General features: G+C 41.3%; 2 protein-coding genes across 13 annotated transcripts in view; one reads left to right on the top strand and one right to left on the bottom strand.

Moving 5' to 3' along the window:
• The window catches only part of BRD9 (bromodomain containing 9), a 54,966-nt gene extending 51,306 nt beyond the window's left edge, over window positions 1–3,660 (bottom strand). For all 6 annotated transcript variants that reach the window (XM_045003839.1, XM_045003840.1, XM_045003841.1 and 3 more), the window contains exons 1-2: window positions 3,510–3,660; window positions 356–576 (exon numbers count right to left, since the gene is read on the bottom strand). In XM_045003839.1, coding sequence (XP_044859774.1) covers window positions 356–576; window positions 3,510–3,585 — 297 coding nt within the window. In that variant the 5' untranslated portion in view covers window positions 3,586–3,660. The remainder of the gene's footprint in view (window positions 1–355; window positions 577–3,509) is intronic.
• Window positions 3,513–23,267, top strand: part of TRIP13 (thyroid hormone receptor interactor 13) — a 36,124-nt gene continuing 16,369 nt past the window's right edge. For 2 of the 7 annotated variants that reach the window (XM_045003851.1, XR_006576707.1), the window contains exons 1-5: window positions 3,675–3,814; window positions 7,365–7,467; window positions 12,844–13,009; window positions 17,861–17,990; window positions 19,752–19,807. In XM_045003851.1, coding sequence (XP_044859786.1) covers window positions 3,685–3,814; window positions 7,365–7,467; window positions 12,844–13,009; window positions 17,861–17,990; window positions 19,752–19,807 — 585 coding nt within the window. In that variant the 5' untranslated portion in view covers window positions 3,675–3,684. The other 5 variants (XM_045003854.1, XM_045003852.1, XM_045003856.1 and 2 more) reach the window with 5 other exon arrangements.

The following is a 23,267-nucleotide window of genomic DNA, read 5'->3' as shown; positions in this document are numbered from 1 at the left end:
TTTGCATAATTAGAGATTGAGGGATTATAAAATTTAGTCCTACTCCAACTTCTAAATGCAATTAATTTGGTGAAATACAGCCCTCACTTTTGTTTTTTAAGATGACAGAAAATTTGGACAAAAACAAAAGAAGGATTTTTTTTTTTTTAAGAGTGAGATGAAAATATACAAAAAGGACCCTCGTTGGATTAGAAATGGTGGAAAGGAAGAAATAATACTGCTATGTTTTAGTTATTCCTCTCAGTCAACTGCATCTTAAACTGAAATGTGCATTTTCATGCAAGAAACACTTTTCAGATATGACAAGCAAACGTGAAAAGAATTTGTACCCCTGCATTCTCGAGTCATTGTTTACCTTTCTCTTCCTTCGCTCTTCATCATCAAGATGCTTTTCTTTTTCTTTCTCAGACTTTTTTTTCTTTTTCTTCTTCTTCTCTTTGTGTCGCTCTCGCTCATGGTCTGACCTGTCATCGTAATAACTTGAATCGTGCCCTGATCCTGAGAGTTCAGTGACCTCACTTCCTCCAACTTTAAGCACTAGCTTCAAGGGCTTTTCCAGGGGCTTATCCACATAATCTAAATTAAAGCATAGTAAAAAATTCATAAACACACAAAAAAGTTACACAGTGAACAATAATAGTTATCAGACAGTATTCTACCAAAAATTCCATTTACAAACTAGTTTATAGCGTAATTACTGTGAAATGTATATGAAGGAGTTTTAAAAGAAAAAATCCTTAATTGACAGATCTGAGGTAGGAAACAGCTGTCCTAAACAGTCACAAATGTTAAATTTAAGGAAACCAACTTTATTTTCTTGTATAATAAGGATTAATAAAAATCATAATCTGCTATGTTCTAGAAAACATCAGAAAACACATTCACACATGCTTAGCTTTACTCACTCGAGTAAGGTAAAGTACAGGTATAAATGTTTGCAGGATCCAGGAATTTAACAGTTTCTAAAGTAAGAATCTCCACAATTGATTGTCTGACAAGAAATTAAATTAATCTTTATATTAAAAACAAATATTGTGGCAACTATTTACAGACTTTTTTAAGTCAGCATTTCAACTATTTGCTTAAGTAATTTCCTCTTGAACCATTAAGGAGCCAATATTTCATTATTCCTTTTTCTGCTACTGATGCCTGTCCCATAGATTATAACTTTCTAACAAATAAACTATGTTCAGGTGAGGCCAAAAGAATTGAAAACATGTTTAAAGAACCAAGACTGTAAACTGCAGTTATTTGATTCTTTGTCAGATTAATTCAATTCACACAATGCCTGCCCTGATTGCTCTCTGCTCAGTGTTTTGATCTCTGTTGCCCTGCAGGCACGCACTCCCACCCCCCTTTCAAAGCTCCGGGAATTATCCTGTTCTGCCCTGCTACAGGAGGAGGGGGACAGACTGCTGTGCTGCTTTGCCATTCCTTAACATGGAGAGCTGACAGAGCTACTCATGCTACTGCTCTCTGCAGCTGAGGGGGCTGTGGGAGAACTTAGAGAGAATCCCAAGATGCGCAGCAATCAGCTCTTCCTCCCTACAATGCTGCATTGTGGGATACATACCCACGATGCATTGCTCACCCTGTTGATGATGGTGTCCCCAATGTGGACATGATCTGTCGACAGAGGGAACAAGTGTGAACACTCTTTGGTGATTTTTGTTTTGTCGACTTTTAGGTGTCGACATAAGTTTTGTCAACAAAACTTGGTAGTGTAGACAAGTCCTTTGTGTGAGAAGATGAGAACTACTAGGGCTTGTCTACACTTAAAATGCTGCAGCTGTGCCACTGTAGCATTTAAGTATGGACACTACCTACACAGATGGGAGGGTTCTACTATCACTGTAGGTTATCCACCTCCCCAAGAGGAAGTAGCTAGGTCAACAGAAGAATTATTCCATTGCCTAGCACTATCTACATGGGGACTTTCGGTCTACATGTGGATTTCACACAGCCCTGGACTGATGTAGTTAAACTGAACTAATCTTTTACTGTAGACCAGGCCTTACTTCTAAAATCTTGAAGAACACAGTGACCAGACACAACCAGCTCTATTTACTAATTACTTCCTTTGTTTAATAAATCAGTCTTAAATGCAAAACATGTTTTAATAAAAACATTCTGATATAATCAGGTATCAGAGGGGTAGCCGTGTTAGTCTGGATCTGTAAAAGCAGCAAAGAGTCTTGTGGCACCTTATAGACTAACAGACGTTTGGGAGCATAATAATATATATGATATAATCAGCACACTGAAGACAATTTTTAAAATTAATTAAAAAAATAATATGCTGCTTTTTTGCACATTTTAAAATGAATTCCAATATACATCCCAGTACAGCTCATCACAAGTAAAAAATTAATTTAGTAAATAAATGCAATTCATTATTTTCTAATAGAAAAAAAAATAAGAATCGGATTAAATGTATATTCACCCATATAATTGCTTAAATATGTATAGCTGTAGCATGTTGTCCTAGCTAGCAAATGAAGTACCAATTTTAGCACAGAGCTATCTTTAGCTGTGAATCAACATGTTTTAATGGTTACCAACCCATGAGAATCAACATTTCTTTAGAAAAATAACTAAAGTTAAAATGCAAAAACACAATTAAGACAGATGTAAACCAAGGTTTCCTGCTTGCTGATCTAAACCATGATTAAAATTGGTGATTTAAACTGCTCTGATTTAAATCAATCTACTTTGAGTAATGCTCAATCTCTCATTTTCTTCAGGCTCTCTCATCAATTAGTGCACCTGTTCTTTTAAATATAAGGGTTCAAATATTTTATGGGAAACTTTCTTTGACAGATGCACCTGAAGAGTTACGTATGTGCACTGAACATAGAGGGAAATGTGATAAGCACCTGACTACACAAAGACTTTACTTCGCAGTGTGTGTGTTGAACCCAGGAGGTTAGAGAGAGAAGGTGGGTGAGGCGAGATTGCAGGGACACTTGCTCATACAGACTAACAGGGCTCCCGCTCCGAAACCTGTCTCCCAGGAGCGCGTGACTGTGGCGCTAGGCTCCCCGGGGCCTTGCGGGGCTCTCCCTAGCGCCCGGGGAAGATACAGCATTAGGGATCACAGCCACACTCCGCAGCCTGACGCGTGAGCGGGGCTCGCTGCCAGCGCTGGGGGCTCCAGCCCCGCACGTTAGTTGCTGCTCTTCATTCGGCCGGTTCCCGCCCGTCTATTTTCAGTCGGGAACCGGCCCGGCGAGCAGGCCCAGGCTCCGCGCAGCGCGGGGAGAGCGACAGCCACACGCGCCGCTCGGGCCGCGGGAGCGACACCCGCTCTCCCGGGAGGGCAGCAAGGCGGGGGCGCCGCCCCCCTCCCGCGGCGCCGGGTCTCAGCAGCCGCCCGCCCGCCCGCCATAAAACAGGCGTCGCGAGTCCCCGCCCCCCCGCGCGGGCAGCGACAACCGGGGCCGAATGCGCCGAGCGAGCGAGCGGCGCCGCCCGCGGGCTGAGGAGGCAGCGAAGGGCCCCGCGCTCACCGCTGTAGGTGGGGGGCGCGGCGGCCGAGCGCCATTCCGCCTTCTCCGTCTTGTGCTTCTTGTGCTTCTTGCCCATGGCGGCCCCGCCGCGGCCGGAAACAGCCGCCGTCGCCGCTCGGGCCCCACCGGAAGCGAGTCGGGAGACGCACTTCCGGGTAAGGGGTCAGCCGGGAGCATGAACTTCCGGGGCAGGGGGCGGGGTTCCCTTGCCCGCGTTTTTCCAAAAGTAGCGACGGCAGCTGCTTCCCGTGCGCGAGCCCAGCCCCCCCCCCTCCTCTCCTTGCAGCGGCGCGCGGAGCGGTACGTTACGTTACGTTACGCGGGGGGAGCGGGCGGCGGGGGCCGGGCCGGGCAGGGGGCTCCGGTTCCGGCTGCCGGGCACGCTCCGCGCTGGGGCCCAAACGGGCTCCCTGGAGCCGAGCGGCCCGGAGCCTCCCTGGCAGCGCGGGGCAGGGGTGAGCCCGCCCCTGCAGCGGCCCCTGCGGTGTCCCCGGGGTCCGCCTGTGCCGCGTCCGCGCAGGCCCTGGGGCGGCCCCGGTGTAGACAGAACATCCTGTTCGCAGGCGGTGGTGCCCGGTCGGGTCAGCCCGCGGTTCCCTGCCGGGTCAGGGCGTAACCGCCTTGGCCCGAAGGGCCAGTGGAGAAGCTAACGCGATTAAATAATAGATGCCTGTGTCTGAGGCGATAAAGTAGGGGGTGGGCAAACTATGGCCCACAGGCCAGATCCGGCCCCTACGGGATTTGGATCCAGCCCACGGGTCCCCCTTCCCCCCGCCCCCCCGTGCAGGGCCGGTGCAAGGATATTTTGTGCCCTAGGCGAAACTGCCACCTTGCTCTTCCCCCCGGAGCATCGCTTATTATAAACTTTCATAAACGAATACAGTGGAGTTACATCTTATGTGGGGGTTAGGTTCTAAGGTCAGTGTGTAAGAGGAAAGTCGTGTATAGTGAAAATAACCATAAACTACAGAACACACAGTATACACTAGAACAGGGTCCTCAACCTATGGCACGCATGCTGATTTTTTTTAATGGCAGGCTGTGGGTCCTGGCTGCCACTGAGGCTGCTGCCGGTCTGGGGTTCGGGGTGTCGTAGGTGGCCGCCTAGTTCACCTAGTGGTTACCCTGGCCCTGGCCCAGTGGCGCCCCGGCCCCCACACCACTCTCAGAAGCAGCTGGCACCACATCCCTGCGAGGGAGGGAGGATGGGGAGGGCAGAGGGCTCTGTGTGTTGCCCTTGCCTCCAGGCACTGCCCCCCCACAGCTCCCATTGACTGGGAACGGTGGCCAATGGGAGCTTTGGGGCAGGTACCTGGAGGTGTGGCAAGGGCAGCACATGCGGAGCCTTCTCCCCCCCTCCCTGAGCCTTCTCTCCCTTCCCACCCCCCCCCCAGGGGCCGCAGTGCTTCCTGGAGCAGGGCCGGGGACAGGGCAGACATGCAGGTGCCGCTGCCACCCCGGAGCTGCTTTAGCTAAGTGGTGCTGGGCCGGAGCCTGAACCCTTCCTGCACCCCGCCCTCTAACTCCCTGCCCTGAGCCCCCTCCGTGCACCTTGCACCTCTCCTGCACCCCCAACCCCTTTCCGAGCCCCCTTATACACCCCACATCCCTCCTCTGCCCCAATCCCTTGCCCTGAGCCCCTTCCTGCACACTGCGCCCCCTCCCACATCCCGCACTCCCTCCTGCACCCAAACCCTCTGCCCTGGCCCTGCATACAATTTTCGCACCCAGATGTGGCCCTCGGCCCAAAAAGTTTGCCCACCCCAACCTAGTGTCTCATTTGTAAAGCACAGAAGAGTCCACCCCTGCATTGATTCAGTCTCACTGGGTGAGTCTATGCTGCATTTTAAAACCTTTGGCAGCACTACAGGGATAGACCAAGAAAGCCAAGCTCCTGCCAGAGCCTGAATACAGGCTGTAGACTTGGGCTCTGACGTTGACTGCTGCGAGTTTTAAACAGCAGTGTAAATGTACTCTCAGTACTGTTCTCAGGTGTCCTCTTGCCAGATGCCATAGTTGGACTAGGCAGGGACATGTGATGCTCTGAGTAGAAACACAGTCATTGTATGCTTCAGCCACAACTGCTGGGTGAACTAGGCTTAATTGGTGGACAAAATAATGAGGGGATGGACTGTTTCACTCACCACTCCCTTTTTGGGTCCTTAAAGAAAGAGACTTTGGTGGAGGAGGAGAGACTGGCTACTTTAGCAAGCTTCACCATCTTGGCTGCATCCATAGGCGCCGACTCCATGGGTGCTCGAGGGCTGGAGCACCCACGGGGAAAAATTAGTGGGTGCTCTGCACCCATCGGCAGCCAAGCTCCCCTCACCCCCCGTCCCACCTCCTCCCCCTCCCCTGAGCGCGCCGCATCCCTGCTCCTCCACCTACCTTCCTGCCCGGCACCTGGCAAACAACTGTTTGGTGGCGTTAGCATGCTCCGGGAGGGAGGGAGGGAGAGGAATGTGGCGCACTCAGGGGAGGAGGTGGAGCTGGGTCCGGGATTTGGGGAAGGGATTGGAATGGGGGGCGGGGAACAGCCAGGGCTGGGGCAGAGCTGAGGGAAGGGGCAGGGTTGAGCATCCACAGCAAAGAGGGGAAGTTGGCTACTATGGCTGCATCCCTACCATCTCCTGGGACCCCAGACCTTCATCCTAATCCTGAGAGATGTCCTGGCTAGACTGGGCCAAAGACAGAAACCAGATGACATCAACTTGTGCTGATTCCAACTGAATCCCAAACACCAGCTGGGATGAAACAGGATCAGACTTAAACAAAAGCGCCAGCCCATCTCAACTGACTTCTTTTCTCTTCCCTAATAGGACAGTTGTTACCTTTTTTTTTTTTAATACCAGCCTACAAGACTCTCAAACAATGGTAGTTTTCCTTCTAAAATTCCCCTCCAAATAAAGGGAAAGAGAAAAAAAAATTGTTAAATATGAAACCCTCACTTAATATTTTACATTTCAAATGCTTTAACTGTTTTTTTCTTTATCTTTAATAAAAGGTTGAAAGAATGATAACGTACTAAGCAGGCTGAGGTGTCTGTTTCCTGAACTCTGTTTAACACTGTTTAATGTTGGACAGTGACTGGGTTATGCTAATATCTTTAACCCATATATTTCATCTAAATCAGGGGTAGGCAACCTATGGCACACGTGCCAAAGGCAGCACATGAGCTGATTTTCAGTGGCACTCACACTGCCTGGGTGCTGGTCACCGGTCCGGGGGGCTCTGGATTTTAATTTAATTTTAAATGAAGCTTCTTAAGCATTTTAAAAACCTTATTTACTTTACGTACAACAATAGTTTAGTTATATATTATAGACTTATAGAAAGAGACCTTCTAAAAACGTTAAAATGTATTACTGGCACACGAAACCTTAAATTACTGTGAATAAATGAAGACTCAGCACACCACTCCTGAAAGGTTGCCGACCCCTGATAAATTAATGCAACAGAAAGAGTTTATAGAGCAGTTTGTAGATGTAAATTGCTGAAAGCTAATTTAATTCATGTAGCGTTTTGGACTGTGGTATAGAAGTTTGTATATGTTTGCCTGAATTTGAGTATTACTGCTTGAACTGTTACCCCTCTGAAAACTGCTTGAACTGTTATGTTACAAAACCTTTGTGTTTTTTTAATTTTTCCATCAATTTATGATAAACAGCCCTTTCCTCTAGAAAGTGTAATAGCCACAGATCCACATTCCCACTGGCGTTCCATAAGTATTAACTTGGCTTAATTATTATTAGAATGGGGCAAATGCTTTATCATTCTGATGTTTTAACAACTCTTCAAAGTAAAGGCCATTGGAGGCACTTTTTTAGTAAACACTGTTGTATATTTTCTTTTTAGGAATGAATAAAATGGATGAGGCAGCTGGTGATTTAAAACAGGCACTTCCAAATGTGTGTGATTCTGTGCAGATACATGTAGAAGTTCATCAGAAATCAAACAGGTTTGTTTTTTATTGTGACCATTTCAGAGGTATATGAATGAAGCCTAACATACGTCACAAGAACTTAGTAGGTTTTCCAAAACACAAGCTTCATTTAAAAAACTAGTAAAGGTGGTTAAATAAGTGTGCTTACCTATCACACCAGCAAGAAAACCAATTCACTAAAGGAAAAAAAAAACTTGCACTACCCCTATACTAAACTTCTTATTCTTTTCAAGAAATGTGCATTCCACAAACTTAACTTTGACCTTGGATTTTATTTAATATATTTTTATCTTGATATTACTATCTGAATATTGACATTATTGCGATCAACTGCTAAATATCAACTATTAAGGATGTAACTTTTCATGAGAATAATATACATATCTAATAACAAAAATCATGACATTGTCAGGGTGGTAAAAAGGCATATATGTAAACTTACGTGTGAGGCTCATTGTCTTAAAGTGTTCATATATAATTTGATGGCTTTTTTCTGGAAGAAGGTTGTTTATTTTTTTAGATTAGATATGATCGTCTATTTATTTTGGGTCAGAGTTAGTTTTATTGTGTTGAAATAGAACTATGTTGCCAAATAATATGTGTGGTCCATACAAGATTTTTGCAGTGTATAACTACTTGTTTCCTAGCTTTTAAGTACAGTACTTTGGACTTAAAAGTTATGTGACAGAACATTGTTGCTTAATAACTTTGAATGTTTTTTGAAACCAAGTGTTTGGGCTTTGGTATTCCAATTTTTACAACTTTCATTTTTTCTTGTATAGGCAAATTAAGGTTATTTTCATTTTAAATAAAATGGGTTGAATGGGTCATTAGATTATTAAATTAAAGGAGTAAGTAGTGTTGGGCAAGATAATTTCTGGAAACAGACATCCGTATTCCCGTAATAGTTCTGAATTTTTTTAATTTTTTTTTAAATCAGTGAAAATGTACTGTCTACAAGGGAGACATCACCTTAGTATGTTTATAAAGGACATGAAAGCAGTCATTTGTATGTATAAGCAATACATTATCTTAGTCTCTTTGCACTGGTTTTTGAAGAATTTTTCTATTCAATGTTGAAGAATTAATGTATGACTTATTTTTCAAGCCTGTGGGGTTCACCACGTAAACCTGTTTGCAACTTGACACAACAGGAATTGTCCTCAATTTTTTATGTGCAGGTCATAGTCAAGGTCTCTGGCAGATGCTTTCCTTTTGTCCTGGGAAGATAATCTCATGTATGCATCCTCTCTGGTTCTGCTCCTACCCAGAGTATTGTTAAAAATCAAACAGGGTCTTTCTTGCATGATCCTCATAGCACTGGCATGGCCTCACCACCATTGATTTTCCACTCTGCTGATTCTCTCAAGCAGAGCTCCAGAACCAGACTTGATCTCACAAGACCATGGGCACCTCGTTCATCAGCCACATGTGCTTTTAGCCATACAGTGTGGATCTCCATCATTAATACTTTGGAGGAGGTCTGTTCAAGGGATATTCTCTTGAATATCAGAAAACTTTCTTCTAGATATACTTGCCTGTGAAGTGGAAATTATTTTCTTTGTGGTCTCAACAAAAAAGTATTTGTCTGGTCCAGGCTCCAATATAACATGCACTGGACTATTTGTTATACCTGAAACAACAAAGTCTTCCAAGTGGTCCATCAGGGTGTACCTAGCCACTCACTCTGCTTTCCACCTTCCATTTGATACTTGTCCACTTTTCTCCAATCCTACCTCACTCAGGTTTTTGAAGGGTCTGAGCCAAGTTTATATTCCCAAGTAGAGGAACTTAAATATGGTATTAACAAAGTTAATGGAGCCACCCTTTGAACCTCTGGCTATCTGGTGTTTTGCTGCATCTTTCAGTAAGGGTAACCTTTTTGGTGGCAATTACCTTAGCAAGGAGAGTAGGAGAATTGAGACCCCTGGTGTCTGATCCATCATATACAGCCTCTTACAAGGACAAGGTATACTTACACCTTCATCCAAAGTGGCTTCTCATTTCCTCATCATCAGACAATGTATTTATCAACTTTCTTTCCTAACCCTCTTGCTCATAATGATGAAGAGAGATGCCACACAGATGTTAGGGGAGTATTTGTATTTTACTTGCATAAGACTAAACCATTTAGGTCATCCTCACAACTGTTCGTAGCAACTGTGCACAGGATGTAGGGCCTTCCAGTCTCATCCCAAAGAATTTTGTTGTGCATTTCCTCCTGTATATGTTTGTGCTACAATATGGCAGTGTAATTCTGACAAGCAGGGAGTTAGGATATTCAACAAGATCGCATGCAGCCTCTGCTGCTTTTCTAGCTAAAGTACCTATACTGGACATTTGTAGAACTTAAACTTGGTAATCAGTACATATTTTTGCATGTCATGGTGCTATTTTTTTAACAGTCTAGAGAGAGTGCCAGATTTGGATGTGTGTGTAGTCCTTCCATCATTATTTGGGTAAACTGTGATCCCACCTTTTGGACTAAACTGCTTATGAGTCACCTGAAGTGGAATGGATGTGTGCAATCACTGGAAGAAGAAAACATGGTTACTAACCTGTAACTGATGTTCTTTGAGATGTGTTGTGTATGACCATTCCATGACCCACCCTCCTTCCCCTCTATATTGGAGTCTATCTGGTAAGGAGGAACTGGGGGGGAGGAGGGCACGTGCTCTGGACTTTATACCATTGTGTAGCAGCAGGAGGCAGCAGAGAACTCATGAGGTGCCCTGATGGGTACTGATAAGGGACCACTGGACCTGGCAGAGCACAGCTTGCAAATAGAAGACACTGATGGGGTGGGGAGCTACAGGGTTCCTGGCAGCTGCAGTTTTTTAGTACACCCTGAAGGAAGCAGGCGGCATGCAGGAGTCTCCATACAAGCCGAGGACCCAGCTTCAGGCTGTTGCTCCCTCTGGATTCCAGGGAGGGGGACGAGGATGTCGAGTGCCTGGGCTGGGGGCGAGGGGGGACACAGCTGGGGTCTAAAGGGGCGGGCAAGTGTCTGGGCTGGTGGGCACAGCTGGGGTCTGGGGGGGACAGCAAGTGTCTGGGATGGGGGGCACAGCGGGGGGGATGGTGAGTGTCTGGGTTGGAGGGCACAGCTGGGGTCTGGGGGGGAACGGCAAGTGTCTGGGCAGGGGGGCACAGCTGGGGTCTGGGGAGGCACAGCTTGGGGGGATGGTGAGTGTCTGGGCTGGGGATGCCCTGCAGCTGGGCTCTGCAGAGAGGGGGTATGGGCCTGGCCCCCAGCTAGGTTCTGGGAGGTGGGGGCAGAAAAACAGGAACTGGGTTGTCATAAGGGTTTCCTTAGCTCTCTACTCCTGGAGGAATTTTTTTTGTGTCTGTAGTGTTACAGACATAGTTGCTGAAAAGTGTTTTGAAATAAATTACCAAAATAATGTAAACTGGTGTGATTATATAATGTTATTTTGACAAAATATGCAGAATTTTAAAATCTTGTGTGCAGAATTTTTAATTTTTTGGCGCAGAATTCCCCCAGGAGTAACTCTTATGTCGAGGTGTTACAGTGCAGCTTCTGCTAGTACTTTTTGACAACTTAATTTTTGGCAAGTATTAGAACTAGGGCTGTGAAGCAATTAAAAAAATTAATTGCTCAATTAAAAAAAATAATTGCGTGATTAATTGCTCAATTAAACAATAATGGAATGCTATTTAAATATTTTTGGCTGTTTTCTACATTTTCAAATATATTGATTTCAATTACAACACAGAATACAAAATGTACAGTGCTCACTTTATATTTATTTTGGATTACAAATATTTGCCATGTAAAAAAACAAAAGAAATAGTATTTTTCAATTCACCTAATACAAGTACTGGAGTGCAATCTCTTTATCATGAAAATTGAATTTACAAATGTAGAATTATGTACAAAAAAAACTGCATTAAAAAATAAAACAATGTAAAATTTTAGAGCCTACAAGTCCACTCAGACAGACAAACTTGGTTACAATTTGCAGGAGATAATGCTGCCTGCTTCTTGTTTACGGGTATCTCCTGAAAGTGAGAACAGGCGTTTGCATGGCACTGTTGTAGTCAGCGTTGCAAGATATTTACCTGCCAGATGTGCTAAAAATTCATGTGTCCCTTCATCTTCAACGACCATTCCAGAGGACGTGTGTCCATGCTGAAGATGGGTTCTGCTCAATAACGATCCAAAGCAGAGCGAATCAACGCATGTTCATTTTCATTATCTGAGTACGATATCACCAGCAGAAGGTTGATTTTCTTTTTTGGTGGTTTGGATTTCGTAGTTTCTGCATTGGGATGTTGCTCTTTTAACACATCTGAAAGCATGCTCCACACCTCATCCCTCTCAGATTTTGGAAGGCACTTCTGATTTTTAAACCTTGGATCGAATGCTGTAGCTATTTTTAGAAATCTCACATTGGTATCTTCTTTGTGTTTTGTCAAATGTGCTGTGAAAGTGTTCTTAAACAAATGTGCTGAATCATCATCCAACATTGCTATAACATGAAATTTATGGCAGAATGTGGGTAAAACAGAGCCAAAGATTTACAGCTCTGCCCCAAGGAGTTCAGTCACAAATTTAAGTAATGCATAATTTTTTAATGAGTGCCATCAGCATGGAAGCATGTCCTCTGGAATGGTGGCTGAAGCATGAAGGGGGATACGAATGTTCAGCAATCTGACACATAAATACCTTGCCATGCCGGCTACAAAAGTGCCATGTGAATGCCTGTTCTCATTTTCAGGTGACGTAGTAAATAAGAAGCCGGCAATATTATCTCCCGTAAATGTAAACAAACTTGTTTTTCTTAGTGATTGGCTGAACAAGAAGTAGGACTGAGTGGACTTGTAAGCTCTAAAGTTTTACATTGTTTTGTTTTTGAGAGCGGTTATGTAACCAAAAAAACTACATTTGTAAGTTGCACTTTCATGATAAAGAGATTGCACTACAGTACTTGTATGAGGTGAACTGAAAAATATTATTTTTATCATTTTTACAGTGCAAATATTTGTAATAAAAATAATATAAAGTGAGCAGTGTACACTTGGTATTCTCTGTTGTAATAGAAATCAATACATTTGAAAAAGGTAGAACAAATCCAAAAATATTTAATAAATTTCAGTTGGCATTCTATTGTTTAACAGTACGATTAATCAATTAATTTTTTGAGTTAATTGTGTGAGTTAAATGAGATTGACAGCCCTAATTAGAACACTTTTTCTTCTAGAAAAAGTCAGTATTTTCCATGTTCTGTTTCTAAGCCCTTTGGAGGAAAGACCCTTTTAAAAAAAAAAAAAAAAAAAAAAAGCAAGCTTTTTGTAGATACATTAATCTTGCATGCTGCCAGGCATATCACTAATGTTTAACAAATAATGTTTTTTCTCTCTTATTAGCACCTCAAAGAAAGAAGATATCAGGCTGAGTGTCTTAAAGCTGCTAAATAGACATAACATTGTTTTTGGTGATTACACATGGACTGAGTTTGATGATGGTTTTCTGAACAACAATGTGCAGTCCGTGTCAATTGTGGACACGGAGCTAAAACTGAAAGAAAGACAGGTAATCAAATTTTTGTAAATATAAAAAGGATATGCTTTTTATAGAAAAATGTTATCAACTTGCTATTAAATCAGATTAAATTATAGTAATCCATTCAATTAAGATTGCTCTTAGCTTTAGCCTCCTGTATTCTCAGAGTCAATTATTTCAGATATTGTATGTTTTGTTTTTGTTTCTTTCAAAATGATCGTAGTTTTGCATGTGTAAAACCTAAGTCAGGAACAAGTACAGCAGCAATCACTGCACCGCAAAAGATGGATATAAATTTCCCAGAATTATTTCTTTTCTTCTCCCCCATGAGGCAAACAAGTGTGTATGCAGTTTTTACAAAGGAGGTGTATATCAACAGGCAAAAGACAGGCATTGAGATATACTAGCAGAAAACCACAAATTTTAGTTCATCTCCTGGTGATGCAGTATCAAGCGCTCATATTTTCAATTAAACAAATTTATCCCTTTTGCTATGTAATACTGTTTCATTGGAGCAAAAAGATGGGGAAAATATGGTGTAGTAAAAAATGTAGTACAAATCCTGAAAATACCCACACTTACAACCTGTTTTCCAAATTTAATTCTGTGTGTCTGGTTCTTTCATGAATTGACCAGAAAAGTAATATGATTCTTCAGGTGACAGACAAAATGTGTCTGATTTCAATAGGCAAAACTATATTTACCCTGTCACATAACACTAGAACGATGGAACAATAACAATTAAAAGGCTGCCAAATTTAAAACTGGGAAATGGAAATACTTTTTATGCAATCAGTATTTAACCTGTATAACTTATTGTCATAGGATGTTGTTGAGGCTAAACTATGATGAGGATTCAAAAGAGTAGACATGTATATGAACAAGACTATTCATGGTTACAATAGGTAGTGTAAATGTTTCAAGGAATCTAACCATCCTGCTGGAGCGTACGAGACAACCACTCTGCTTGGGGAGTCTCCTCCATTGAAGACTCTTTAGTCGTTTTAAAATGTCATCTGTATAAATTTAATATTTAAGTCAGGAGTGAGGAACTTACAGCCCGTGGGCCCGATCTGGTCTGCTGCTTCATGTAATCCGGCCCACGGCAAATCTCTCTGCTGTGAGCCAGCAGCCCCGAGCCTCTTCCCCCTGTGGTGCTGGAGCCGTGAGTGGCGGCTCATCCCTCTGCGGGGGGAAGCTGGGGTTGCCTTGCTGTTAAAAGTCCAGTCGGTTCCGCGCAGCTCCTGGAAGCGACCAGCTTGTCCCTGTGGCCACTAGGAGCAGGGGCGATCAGGGAAGCGCCATGCGCTGCCCCCACCCCCAGTGCTGGCTCCACAGCTCCCATTGGCCGGGAACCACGGCTAATCGGAGCTGTGGGGGTGGCACCTGCGGGCTGAATGCACCACACAGAGCCCCCTGACCCCTCCACCAAGGGGCCAGACGTGACGGCTGCTTCTGGGAGCCTCAGTATCTTCCCCTGCTTCCTGCCCCTATTGCTCCTCAGCTGTGGAGGGGAGGGGTCACTGTACAGGGAGATGCTCCCCCATCTGCCCAGCCTCCGTGCATCCGGACCTCCCATACCCAGACACCCCACCAAACCTCACCCCGCACACCCAGAATCTCCCTAGTCCTCCATACCTGAACCCCACCCAATTGAACCTAAACCCCTGCATCTGGAGCCCCCGGCACACAGACCCCCTTCCTCTGGATTCCCACCCCTTGTGCTGCGTCAAGGTCGGGTGCGGCTGGGCTGGGCCGGTTTGTTTACCTGCCAAAGCCCCTCCCCATCCGTGAGACTTGGGAGTCTGTATGGGTCCTGGGAGGAAGAGGGCAGCATGTCCAAAAATATTTTGATTGGCTGGAATCTTCTTGAACGGCAGAGGTTAGAAATAGAACTGAATGACCACTGGTTGATTGAAATACAAGAGATACTTCATAACCTACAGAGCATTCCATAAGTAGTAATCCATTAATAAAAGAGACCATAATAAATTATGCAGAGTTGGGGAAAGCTAAAATCACTTTTTTGGAAATTTTTTACTATACGTGAATGTGGAAAAACTGTTAAAGCTAAGTGCAAGTTCTTTTCTTTTGAGTATGTGACACGTAGATAAAATGGAGAAATGCTTGTGATGTCCAGCTGCTGGCAAAGATAGATTATTGCAGTCAAACAGCAGGAAAGGGAAAACTGGTCTGGTTCAAAAAAAAATTTTTTTTTCCCCTGAATTCTACTTTCTTTGGCAACATTATCAGGAAGCATGGAATCTTTTGCTGAAGATAGTTTTACTTTCGCTGCCATTCATCTCACTAATTACATTTCTTCACCTTTTAATAAGAATTTTGATACTCCATCTGCATCAGCATTGAAAACTCCTGCTTCCTGAAAGTCTTCAGATGTTAATCAAATTCAATAGATGAAAGAGGATAGAATATCATGGTCAGAAAAACAAACTTGACCATACATTTGCTAGCAGTATTTATGCTAGCAGTACATTATTTCATATAATTAAAAATCCATATATACTAGAATTTTTTCATAAATCATGGCAAATTTACAAAGGGCTAAATAGGAAACCGCTTGCAGGAAGTCTTCTGAATGCTGAAGCAGATTCCATGAAAAAGAGTTGGTGTGTTGGTGTTTTTATTATGTAAACTCCTTATGTGTCTCTACTGTCTGATGGATGGAGCGATACTCCTAATGAGGGTGTTATCAATGTCATGGGAACAACTCTACAACTAGTGTTTTATTTATTCCAATGCACAATTGAGCATCACCACAAAGCCCAATGTTTTGCTGACCTGCTTAAAAATGTAATCAATGAATTGGGTCCTGGGAGAATTATTTTGGTTGACTAACAGGGCAGCTAATATGAAAGCTGCTTGGTCTTTGCTGATGAACAAATAGGCACCCCATCTGTATATGGATATGCTGCCCATATGATGCAGCTTTTTATTGGTGATGTTGGAGACCTGACAACTTTCTCATCATGTGAAAAATGAAAAGCATTGTCAAGTTTTTCAAAAACAAAGAAAAGTCCCAGCAACCATTTCCCACCATCATTTGGTACAGCACTCGGTTTCATCCACGCTGAGTAAGCCTCATTGTACTTGATGGGCATCTTCTATTAAATATCTTCAGAGATCTTTAAAGATACGCAAAGATCTTCAGATATGCAACAAGGCTCTTCAAGCAGATGCTGTTGAAGAAGGGGTGGCTGAGTGTTGCCCCTGAGTAATCTTCCCTGATATTCTTGATGGCTGTCTTTGGGTGCAAAATTCATTTAACTACTTGAAACTATAGTTCGGTCCTTTCAGAATATGGAAAGTGATAGTTCTGCATTGTCTGATGCCAAGAATGAGTTCCTAAATACTAAGAAACATTTGTGAAAAGGCTGAACACAGTCCATTTGCAAAAGCCGAAGAGAAAGATAATGGACAAAATAATACCATGGAAAATATCAAGTGATCACTTGCACACATCAGTGCTGCCTACGTGCTTGAGCCCGGACCTTTCTGATAACTAATTTGATTCAGCTTGTGACCTCATAGTGGCTATTGCAAATTTTAAAGGATATACAAATGAACAGATCTGACAGAGGCAGCAAATTATAAAGCATGAAGCAACATGTTCAGTCATAAAACAATGTAGAGTACAATACCAGCTGTTGAATCAAAACCACTTGCTTTATCATGGTGAAAAGGGTTGTGTCCTTGCACTGTAGTTACCATGGCAAAATTTACATCACTTCTGTGCACTAAATAAAAATGGTCAGCTTGGGGAATCGTCCATTCAAAAATCAGAAATAGACTGAAGACTTCCACTGCTGGGAAGCTAGTTACTGTCACTAAGATTAGAGAAGACAATTGCAGGTGAAAAATTCAGTCAGTATTCGTCAGATTAAGAGGGAGATACTGATGAATTTGATGATGATGATGATGACGACAAAGATATAGATGAAGCAGTTGAAGCTGATAAAGAAAAAGATAGGTAGGCAGCATCTTGCTTTACATTAACAGAAGTTTATTAAAAATAACTTTTGAGAGTTTAATTTCATTTTTTCGCTTTTAACTGTTAAGTCTTGAATAAAGTTCACATTTAAATGCTAACCTAACATTGATTAAAAAGGTAATTATTTTTTCATTATTGAACTTCATTTAATTTTCACATTTTTCTTAGTTAAAATAACTGAATTAAGTAATTTTTTGTAATTGGGCATAAGTATCTATCTAAAGGTAAGCCCATTGTTGCCTATCTTTTTTTTGTTACTATTCTAATAAATTAGTGCTTTGATAAATATTTGACTAATTGACAATTGGCCAGTGATTTTTAGACCAGTAAAATGCCCAGCCGCATAAATCCCTCAAAAGTAAACTTCAGAATTCAGGTTGAAAGTGATTGTTTTCTTCAGACAGGCCACTTCTTGATGATTTCATTGAAGAGCTGAATGAATGTTTAGAAGAGTTTCATGGGCAATAGACATTCTAAGATCTTTGTTCCAGAGAGCTCTGCAGTTTCTAGTTACTCTGATAAATAGTAGAAATGTGGACTGTTCCGTCTCCCATCTACCACATTCAAAGCCACTGAATGAATTGAAATAATGTAAGATGCACAGAAGGTGCATAAATACCATCTCATTCTTAGTATGATTTATTGGGGGGGGGGGGAATAATGAGACTAAAATGCAATCACTGGTTCTAAAAATATACAGCTCTTTACCCAAAAACCTCAGATTGCTTCTGTTTTTAACCCAATTCTTTTCTTTTTCTAAAAAGAGAACTTATTTATTACAAGCTACCAAAAATGAGTTATTTGACTGACTTATCAACTTACTTACTACTTATATCAACTTATTAAAGCTGACTTTTTTCTATCCATTGTAGCCCATTAACTTGAGCAAATGCAATCTCTCGATTCATATTTTTCATCTGAATGACGAAGGACCAAGCACTGAAAATCTAGAGGAAGAGAATGAGAATATTGTTGCAGCCAACCACTGGGTGCTGCCTACAGGTACACTTCTTTTGGTAGCCAGCTGGGGTGGTTAGTGGGAGGTCCAGAGGAAAATCTGTGAATGGGAGGGGACATTGTTGTTTGACTGTAGCTATAAGGCTGCTTGTTAAAGGTAATCCCTATATGGGATGAAGCTTGGTTCCCAACAGGTGTGAGGAAGCAATGAATTGATAAAAAGTTTTGTTACTCATCTCTTTTTTGACTGAAGCAATGCAAAAGATTCTGGGATATGGCACACAATTCTGAAGGACTAGGAGGTGGAGGAAGTAAATGTTTTTGTGGCCATGAGTGGTCATGGTGTAAATGAATGGAAATGAAAATGCGTGGTCTAAATGAATATTTGTTACAAGAACATTTCACAGACTAAAAGTCTTTTCCTCTAGTACATTCTAATTAACTTTTGGGCACCTATTCTTGCTCGTACACTTAATATCCTATGTATTCACACTCTTCTCTCACTGTATATAGTGGACATAGGCAATATTAAATGGTGGTGTAATTAAGGACTCTCAGGATGGGAGGCTTAATGAAAATATGTCTCATGTTAAGATCTGTTGGAGAGTTCTGACAGGCATCCAAATGACTGAAAATGAATAATGCATTGAATTCTTACTCTGGAAAAGTGAGGATCAGAGCCAGTAATTGGATCAGACAGGCATTATCCCATCTTGTCAAGTCATTCATTTAAGAAAGAAAAAAAAAACTGGGAGGAGGAGAGGAGTGTAGGGGCCTTGTTCCCAAAATAGGAATAAGATTTGCCCCGGATGTATTGAAATAGGGCCTGATCCTCTCTGCTACTACCATGTCTTCAGGGGAACCAGACTGGGCACTCTTAGGTGGAAGGGAGGGAAACAGCAGTTCCATGGCATTCTCTCCCTTTGACCAATTCTGTAGAAAACCTGAGTACACCACATAGTTTGAGCTACACTTTTTGGGAAGGGTTATGGATGGGAAGGTGGCTGTTCATTTTGACATCATTTTGCCATGTAAGATAATATATTAGGGTGGTTCTTTCCCAGCCAACTTCTCAGCTTTCAGTTAAAACCTATGAAAATCTACTGCTATGATTAAGAGGAAACCCTGCTTTTAAAACCTTTTTAGTTTCCTTTCTGAAAGCTCTGAAACTTATTTATCAGATTTTAATTTTCCTATTTAAAAAAAACACATCACATAAATACGAACCAAAATCAAAAGTTGATTTTCACTTATTTTCTACAACTCCTTGTTTTTTCTACCTTTCTCTCTTACATGCCGACAATAGTTTGTAAAAAAAAATAAAAAATTGAATTATAAAACTGGCCTTTTAATAAACAAATGTCCTGGCTTTCAATGGATTTTACTCTTAGCAAACTTGGCATCTCACTTTCACATTTTTAACATGGAAAATAAAATGATTGGGAACAAATTCTATTCAATTAATTTTTTCCTACCTATAGGTAAATGTTACTGAAAGTTGAAACCAGTAAATAATCTAACCCATACTTACAGTTGTTGACCAAATAGTAGTATGCGATAGAAGTTGTAAAACTCTCTGATTCACTAATGAGTAGAGAACTTTCCTTTCAGGGCAACAATTTTATTGTTCAAAATTGTCTGCTGTTTGTTCCATATCTTTAATTATGGTTGAGCATTTTTCTTATTGCAGAAAATCTGTCATCATTATAATGCACTGTTTAGATAACAGATCACTGTGTTTAAGTGAGAGTTCTTAGTTATTAATGAAATAGAATCATACATAATGGCTATAATATTGTTTTTCAGTTGAATTCCATGGTCTTTGGGAGAGCCTTGTGTATGACACTGAAGTAAAATCGCATGTAAGTTGAATGAATAACCCCTCTGTCGACAAGGAGGTCTTGACAGGTAGCCTGTAGAAAGTGTTGCAGCTTGGGGAGAAACAATCTTCAGAAATGAAACTTATTTTACATGGAATTTTATAAAGCCTTATTAAACTTTTGTGTTTGAGGAAAAGTATGCTTTTTAATTACCTTGTTAGTATATTTCTAGTCAGCTAAAATGAAGACAGAACTTTGCATAATGAGGTTTTTTTTTTCAGTTTTCTTAATATATTTTACACAACAAAACTTTCTGGTAATCTCTTGATAAAAATAGATCAAAATGGGTATATTAAATGATGCAACTAAAGAGTTGTTTAGCAGCCCTGTGCACTTGCATCTTGCATTGACTTCTGCAAAAGTGGTAGGTACAGTACTCTCAACTTCTGAAAAATAGGCACCCAGCATAAATTACTTTATTTCCAGGTACCCAAACTCAAATTTTGCCCATAACACTTCATACAAAATAAAACTTTTTGTTTTACATTTTATGTGAATAAAAGGAGATTCTTAGGGATTGTGACGTAGCATATTCTTGGAAGCTGTATTGTGGACTGTAGTAACAGCTCCATTGTTTGGCTTCATTGTTGGAATTGTATTCATATCTTGGGTGAAAGCAAACTAAAACTCATTAATTTTACCTTTTGTAGTTTGAATTTGGTCTGCAAAGTTTAATGATATTATCATGTAAACGTTACAGAAATTACATAGCCCAGTTGAATTTTCCATAACATTTCATGATGATGATACACTGTCATATTAACTATTTAAAGCTCAGACTTTTAAAAAATGTTTGACAGTCATATTTTTTGAACTACTCTAGCTGACAAAACACAGCCTCAAGAAACTTTGAATTCTTCCATTGTGTCTACAGTGGGGGTTAGGTCAACCTAACTGTTGCAAAAGGTGTGAAATTATTCATAGCCCTTGAGTGATGTCGTTAGTTTGACCTAAATTTTAAATCTAGACTAGGATTAAGACATCTATGTGCCTATTCTCTAATGCATTTCTTCATTAATGGTCCCCTGACTGTGAGTGTCTATTGCAGGAACTGAAGTCGGCTGGAGCAGCAACATCTCCAGTAATGAAATAAAATATCTTACAAGGGAGAAGCTCTTAGAGCAGAGTTAGTAGCTGTTAGGGCTGTCGATTAATGTCAGTTAACTCATGCGATTAACTCAAAAAAATTAATCGCTGTTTTAATTGCACTGTTAAACAATAGATACCAATTGACATTTATTAAATATTTTGGATGTTTTTCTGCATTTTCATATATATTCTATTCTGTGTTGTAATTGTAATTGAATTCAAAGTGTGTATTATTTTTGATTACAAAGATTTGCACCGTAAAAATGATAAAAGTAATAGTATTTTTTAGTTTACTTCAGAAAGTACGGTAGTGCAATGTCTTTGTCATGAAAGTGCAGCTTAAAATTATAGATTTTTTTTGTTACATAACTGCACTCAAAACCAAAACAATGTAAAACTTTAGAGCCCACAAGTCCGCTCAATCCTACTTCTTGTTCAGCCAGTTGCTAAGACAAACAAGCTTGTTTGCGTTTACAGGAGATAATGATGCCGTCTTCTTATTTACAGTGTCACCAGAAAGTGAGAACAGACATTTGCATGGCACTTTTGTAGCCGGCATTGCAAGATACTTGCATACCTGATATGCTAAACATTTGTATGCCCCTTCATGCTTCGGCCACCATTGCAGAGGACATGATTCCATATTGATGATGCTTGTTAAAACAAGAATGTGTTAATTAAATTTGTAACTGAACTCCTTGGGGGAGAATTGTATGTCTCCTATTCTGTTTTACCCGCATTCTGCCATATATTTCATGTTATAGCAATCTTGGATGATGATTGGCATATGTTGTTCGTTTGACAAAATGCAAAGAAGGTACCAATGTGAGATTTCTAAGGATAGATACAGCACTCGACCCAAGGTTTTTAGAATCTGAAGTGCCTTCCAAAATCTGAGAGGGACGAAGTATGGATCATGCTTTCAGAAGTCTTAAAAGAGCAACACTCTGATGTGGAAACTACAGAACCCAAATCACCAAAAAAGAAAATCAACCTTTTGCTGGTGGAATCTAACTCAGAAAATGAACATGCATCGGTCCATACCGCTTTGTATTGTTATCCGGCAGAACCTGTCATGAGAATGGACACATGTCTCATGGATTGGTTGTTGAAACATGAAGGGACATATGAATCTTTAGCTCATCTGGCACACAAATATCTTGCAACGCCGGCTGCCACAGTGCCATGCGAATTCCTGTTCTCACTTTCAGGTGACATTGTAAACAAGAAGCAGGCAGCATTATCTCCTGCAATTGTAAACAAACTTGTTTGTCTGAGTGATTGGCTGAACAAGAAGTAGGACTGAGTGGACTTGCAGGCTTTAAAATTTTACGTTGTTTTAGTTTTGAATGCGGTTTTTTGTGCATAATTCTCCATTTGTAAGTTCAACTCTCATGATAGAGATTGCACTCCAGTACTTGTATTAGGTGAATTGAAAAATACTATTTCTTTTGTTTTTTATAGTGTAAATACTTGTATTAAAAATAAAGAGAGCACTGTACGCTTTATTCTGTGTTGTAATTGAAATCAATATATTTGAAAATGTAGAAAACATCCAAAAATATTTAAATAAATGGTATTCTGTTATTGTTTAACAATGCAATCTTTTTTTTATCACAATTGGTTTTTGTTTAATCACTTGATAGCCCTAGTAGCTATGCTATTTAGAAGAAATCTTCAGCTGGGGTGAGAGGGTAGGGAAGGCTGATGGCCATTGTACTGATGAGTCCAGGTTAGGAGAGCCTGTGTCTCCGAGTCAGCCATAGGGCAGTATACCTTACTGCCTAGTCTGCTTGCTTCTTAACTCTTTCCCCTGTAATAACACACCACCCCTGCTTTCCCATAAACTCAGCACAGAACAAGTGGTCTGATGAATTTTCCTGCTCTCAAACAAAATAGTGACTTTTAGCAGATGTGAGGGCTGCTTTGGTAACATAGCTCATAGCTCCACTTTTCAGGGGACTTTAAATCTTCTCCCTCTACTTGCCCTGTTCAACGCAGTCCATACTAATGAAAAGCAACATGGGGCAAGACTGGGTTAGGAAGGGGTTGAAAATTTAACATCATATACAACTATTAATGCCCTCTAGACCATTGAAAGGTTTGCAACTTATCTTATGTGTGACTAATTTTTCCTGTTTTTCTAGAGGGTGAACTGGAAAAACAGTGGAAATTTGACAGACTCATAGGCTGGCTTAGTAACAAGAAACTTTGAGTGCAGTTTTCAACCTCTTGGTTCCTCATCTCATCTCATGAAAAAACAACTTTAGGGAGGAGTTGAAAATTCCAGTAAACGTCCATTATTGAGGCTGGTGCTGTGTGTAACAAACGTCTGGTTTGCTGTGAGGGGGTT

The sequence above is a fragment of the Mauremys mutica genome, chromosome 2 (genome assembly GCF_020497125.1).
Source record: "Mauremys mutica isolate MM-2020 ecotype Southern chromosome 2, ASM2049712v1, whole genome shotgun sequence".
NCBI classification, from domain to species: Eukaryota; Metazoa; Chordata; order Testudines; family Geoemydidae; genus Mauremys; species Mauremys mutica.
Note: the sequence above shows the minus strand (reverse complement) of the source record. Positions and strands in the feature narration are given on the sequence as shown.